At 24.8% G+C, this 6043-nt stretch overlaps 1 protein-coding gene across 1 annotated transcript; it reads left to right on the top strand.

The window, feature by feature from the left end:
• Positions 1-1751: 1751 nt before the first annotated feature.
• Positions 1752-4755, top strand: LOC145831832 (fatty acid-binding protein, intestinal-like). The gene is made up of 3 exons (XM_082939173.1): positions 1752-1846; positions 2643-2818; positions 4281-4755. The coding sequence occupies exons 1-3, from the start codon at positions 1774-1776 to the stop codon at positions 4434-4436; spliced, it is 405 nt and encodes a 134-aa protein (XP_082795299.1). The 5' UTR covers positions 1752-1773; the 3' UTR covers positions 4437-4755.
• The last annotated feature ends 1288 nt before the right edge of the window (positions 4756-6043 follow it).

Below are 6043 nucleotides of genomic sequence, written 5' to 3'. Positions count from 1 at the left end.
ATAACTCAATATAATACTACCTCACAGATTTTAGGTTTTTTAATGAACTAGATTAACATTTTTCGTGCTACTAGTTTTCTACTACCTTTTTGTTTATTTAAAAACCACATATTTTTATGTTTTCAAGTAACTTTCTACTTATTTTTGTTTACTTTGCTTAAAAAAATTGTTGTATAAAACTCTTATTTACACTTTAAAACGTAATACTTTGTTTTGCTGAAATAACTTTTATTGTTCTTACTTTAATTTTTGTGCTTAAGTGTTTATTTTTTAGTCTAGATAAAAGTTTATGATATGAAATTAAGTTTTCATATCGTATTGGATTAAGTTTTTTTTTAAATCATACTTTTTATTAACATTTACTACACGATTTATACTGGTCTTAATGATGTAATACGCAAAAGTTTACGTATTGAAAAACGACTAGAAATTTTGATTTATTTTTTATCAATATCCTTTATTTTATAAGTATACTTTACCTTAAACCTGTAACACAGTTTTAATAATGTTCTGAAGTATTTAAAGCTGAAACCAATGCGTCGGCTGCAGTTCTAAGGTCGCTTCTGATTGGCTATTATTTTACTTTTTTTTTTTTTAAGTTTTAAATAACAAAACTTTTTTTTTTCAAATAAACTTGGGTAAAATGGGTTTGGGATAAGAAGTAGATTAAAAAAATTGGGTAATTTGGGTTGAGGATATGGATATAAAATTTCTTAATAGTCTGCTTTATTATTAATTTAACTCTTTGCATAATGTTATGAATGAAATTATTTCAAAATACTTACAACTGAAGTCGAGATTAATGACCAAACTTGGCCGTTTTTCAACTTTGTTCCAAAAAAAAATCTTTGAAGTTTAATACCAAGCTAATTTATCTATTGTTTCCTATTTGAAACCGTTTAGGTGACAAAACCTAATTAAATTTTATCACTTTTATTTAAACACCAACAATTAACTCGCAACAGCTGATATAACAGCCAACAATGACACTAGGGTACAATAAACCCGCTAAAAGCCCCGTAAAAAGTTATAAAATCCAAAAGTTACGTAACAAACCGTAAAAACATTAAAGCGCTTGTTTACGAGAATTTTATTAACAGTTATAATGCTGGTCGTTGAACTATGTGATGTAACTTTCGTATATAAGTTTGTGTTTTGATGTTTACGAACATATTTGAGAATTCACCGAGAGATAAGGTGCTAAAGTCAAGTTCAATGTGTTTGAGCAGTTTTAATGTTTTAGTTTTATAAATGCTTTGCTTAAACTGGTTTTATTTGGAAGTATCTATATAAAGTTTAATGGTACAACAATATTTTTATTTGTATATAACATAAAAGTAAAAAGTATAACAGTTCAAAATTAATTAGTTTTATGATATAGTTATGCTCAATTTACTTCTGTTACAAGGTTTTTATTATTAAGACATTATCAATTTAAAATATGAATAGTTTTGAATTATGGCTGTTTTTAAATATAAATTACTAGAAATTGTTTGAATATTAATCTAGAAAGCAAACTGATTAGATATTAACATTGATATTATTACAAAAGAGAAAAACAATATCTCAAACATAGTTTATAAAGCTTTAAGTGCGGAAAAATTTACTCAAAAGATTTAACTTTGTTTAACACAGTTTTTCAATATAAATCACTTTAACTAATAAATTACCATAGAATTAAATATATTTTTGTTAAGCAATAAAGATTGTCTTCATTTAAACACGTTTATATAACTAATGACTTTTTTTCAGTTAAGTAACATATAAACAACAATGGCATCCGGTTTGATTGGAGTTTGGGCGCTCGACAAAAACGAAAATTATGAGGCTTTTTTGAAGGCGTGTGGTAAGTCAAATAAAGTAAAGGAATTTTAATAAAATTTTAAGAATAAAATAATTTTTAAAGTTAACTTTGTAATGGAAGTTCGTAAACTTAAAAAAAAACTGTTTGTTTTGATTTTTAAAACTTTTAAGTATTGGAAACTTGATCAAAACTGTTTTTTTTTTCGAGTTATTTATGCATAAGACGTTTTAATTTTTTCTTAAACATTGAAAATAAGAATTATTTAAATATTGTTAAACTTTAATTTATATTTATATGATAATTCAGCCACGAGTGCATTATCAATTTTGTAAAGATACGCTTTTGTTAATTTTTTGTGATAGAATATTTATTACAATAAGTAACGAGTAATAAAAAGTTGCGTGCTTTTAAAGTAAATTCAGTCATCATAAAAAAGGTTTACAAAATGTCATTTAAAATTTAAACAAGTTCGAATTTCAAACCTAACTTTATACAAATTACAGCTTTAGAGGTATTTTGATTAAAAAAAAACTTTTTTTTTTAATTAGTTAACAATCGACAATAAGTAAGTATGAATGTTTTCTTAATAACGTAGTAATTTTATTTAAAACGGATATATTCTCGAACTATTTACCAGAGTTGTTGTAATTAATTTTGTTGAAATAATTTACCAATAATTTCAACAAATATAAGGTTTTTTTTTACACCTAGTTTATTTTTTATGTCATCAGGCAATTATTAATGTAACATGAAATACAAACTTTAAACATAAAAAACCGTTCACCAACAAAACCTTTAAATATTAATTAGTCCATAATTTTTAATTTCGCTTCAACAGGAATGGGGTCGATGAAACGTGGGTTCGTAGCGAAGTTGGGCGGAAGCATCACGGTTGCCAAGGTTTCGGACGACAAGTACAAGTTCACCACGGTGAATGGACCCAAGACCAAGGAGAGGATGGTGACCTTCGGACAAGAGTTCGAAGAAGACGGCATTGACGGGGGAAAAGTTAAAGTTTGTTTTTGTATTTATTAGATATTTAAAAAAAAACTTGTTTTATTGTTTGTTGTTGATTTTGAAAAAGATGATGTTGACTGAGGCGAAATCAAAGTTGTAATATATTGATTCATTAGCACTGATTGAGGTAAAGTTAAAGTGTGCTTAGATTTGTTTAACTTGAAATAAATGTTATAAGTGTTTAAAAATAAAAAAAATGTTTAAATTATTTTTTCTTATTAGTATTCAAATGAGATATGCAGATATTAATTTTCTGTGTTTTGTATTGTTTATATTTTTTTGAGTTTTAAAGCGTTTTATTTGGGGATCGATCGAAAAAAAAAATTACAGTCGGCTTTGAGTTTTTTTTTAATTCTAGATTAGTAAAAGACTATTTAAAGCTTTTAATCAATCATGCTCGAACGATTTCAATTATGCTCATTTTTTGTAGATTTTTATCTTTTTTAAAAGCATAAAATTAACAGCGTTTGGTTTTAGTGTTTTTTGGAGGTTTTTGGTTAAAGCTTTTTTAAAATTTTAGTTGTATAAACTAAATTATAATATAAAAACAGCTATATTTAAAAGATTAAAGAAAAATAAAACAGTATTAAATATTAAAAAGTTTATTAGTTGATGTTTATAGTTGTAAGGTAACGTTGCTATTAAAAGAGTTAAAACTTTTTACGAGATTTGTTTATTTAAACAGCTTTATATTTCAAACTTGTAAAACCCATTCAAACGCGTTAACTACAAAAGCTGTCAAAAGCAAATTTCAGTTTTTTTCCACGATATGAGTTATTAATGGTTACATGACAACTTAAATTCGGATAATTAAAATTCCGACAGATAAAATTTAACACAAAAAATCAAGGGCAGACTTTTAAAAATACTCTATATATATTTGAAAAAAAATTGCGTGTGTAGGTATTATTAATACCTACAAAAAATTCTTATTTGTTAACTACAGAAATTACTAGAGTATAAAACTTATGTTAGCAATAAATACAAATATATCAAAAAAAATTTTGTTAGTACTAATTAGACCTACATACGCATTTTTTATTTTTTCAAATATATATAACTTTATGATTTTTGGCCGAGTTTTAAGAATTTTAATTGTCGGAATTTGATTCTCTGAATTTGAATAGTCGTGCACCCAGTCATACTGACAGTTACATTTGCAGTATTTACAAAGGAAAAGAAGGTTTAAAAACTACGTAAAATTTTGTTCTTTAAAACTAAGAAAAATTAAATACCTAAATGTAATATTTTTGAAAAAGGTGATTTTTTCAATTATTATGCTTATGAACACAAATGTTTGTGTATTTAAAATTTTACATTTGATACAAAAACTATCAACCATTTTTTTAGAAAAAAACCTTAACAACCACACACAATAATGTTTCTAAATTTAAAAAAAAGTTTTTAACTTTTTTTATAAAAACTGTTCATTTTATATAAATTTATTAATTTATCACAGGGCAAATGGGAAGAGGTAGATGGGAAATTGGTGGGAAGTTTCACGGGGGCCAAGGGCAACCAGTTCAAATTCACCAGGGAAGTTGTAAATGGTCAACTGGTACAAACCATGGAGGCTGGTGCAATCGTTGCTAAGAGATTCTACAAAAAGAAATAAACTTGTATTTTAAATATTTACCCTTTTGTATATATTTGCCTTCTGTAAATAGTTTATAATTTAGAACTGTGTATGTTGGTTTTATATTTATGAACATGTGTATTTAATTTGTTTCTACTTTTGTATTCTTTGTAGTTTGTGTATTAATGTATTTGAAAACAATAATTAATTAAATTAATAACTTTTCAGTAGTAGCAAGCAAACAAAGAAAACATATATTTTTGATTTCCAAAATAACATTTATTATCATTTCCAGTTCTTTTCATTAAAACTATGTATAAAGTGTTTTGTAGTTTTAATGCTTTTGTTTGACAAATAAACTGCTTCAAAATTCTATATTTGTTGTTTTATAATTGCTTTGTAATGTTTTAGTTTATAAGACTTACAAAAACGTTGTAAAAAATTTATAACCAATTAGTAATTTATATAAATAATAATTACTTAACAAGCTGTTTTAATTTAAAATACCCAGAATAATTTAAAAAAACCGTATAATACTACCAAGGTAAAAAAAAAACACTAATTAAGTTTTTTTATTGTGACCCACGATTGTAATATTTGTTTTAAGTTCGTATACCAGTTATGCTTAGATAAAAAAATTAACATTGTAAGTTTTTTCTAAATTCTCATAAAAAGTTCTTAAACCATTAACAATTTTACTTTCAACCAATATATAGCCGTCAAGTAAACAAATAGTTAAACTGTAGCTTATATTTTACTTACTTTTGTGCTAGCTGGATCAAATTTTACAGAAGTACATTTTTAAACTTGTTATTTTAAATTATTTTTACTAAAATAAATTTTCACTACCAAGAAAGTGTTTTGAAAGTATTTTATAGTTATCTAATAACCAAAAAAAAGCATGTTTAAATGTTCTAATTTAAAGTAAAAATACGGATTACGTTGTTTAGCTGTATGTTATAAAACTTCAAATATACATCAGATAATTATTTCTTGGTTTACTATAAGCACTTAATTGTGGTAAAACTTAGGTTTTATTTTATCAGAGTTTAATAATAGTGTTCTAAAAGTGTTCTGCAGTTACAAGTTTCTTTAAAAACTTTTAAGTCTTTAAAAACTGCAATTTTTAGTTCATTGTTTTTATTATAGACAAAAATTAAATAGGCAGAGTAAAATTATAGAAGTTCTAAGTTTGATTTTTTAGTAAACAATATAAAAAAAGTAAAAAATAAAGTTAAATAACTTAAGTAAGTTTTAATTTACATCTTAGTTGAGTCATCATGTTTTGAAACTTCGTTTGAAGTTTGTTTAAAGAAAACAATTATAATTTAATTTTATATGTATTAGCAACCTGCTAATATATAAATCAACGTAAAACAGGATGTTATAGTTCACACGCCTTTCTATGAATAATAAGTAACATTTTCAAAAGATCTGTCACTTACGCGCATAAGGAGTAATTTACAAAGAGCTATTGTAGCATATATAAAAATCGGTTTTTAAAAGCATAACTCTGAAATAAAAATACAAACTCGTTTAAAAAAATATTACATAAATTAATATAAATCCATGCGGTTTTGTAAGCAAAAGATAAGCGTTTAATAATACTCGTTGACGATGGTGCTCAGTTTACTCAAAACAGATTT

Source organism: Thalia democratica, chromosome 3 (assembly GCF_965202585.1).
Source record: "Thalia democratica chromosome 3, ktThaDemo2.hap1.1, whole genome shotgun sequence".
Taxonomy (NCBI): domain Eukaryota; kingdom Metazoa; phylum Chordata; class Thaliacea; order Salpida; family Salpidae; genus Thalia; species Thalia democratica.
This window is presented reverse-complemented; position numbering and strand designations above follow the sequence as displayed.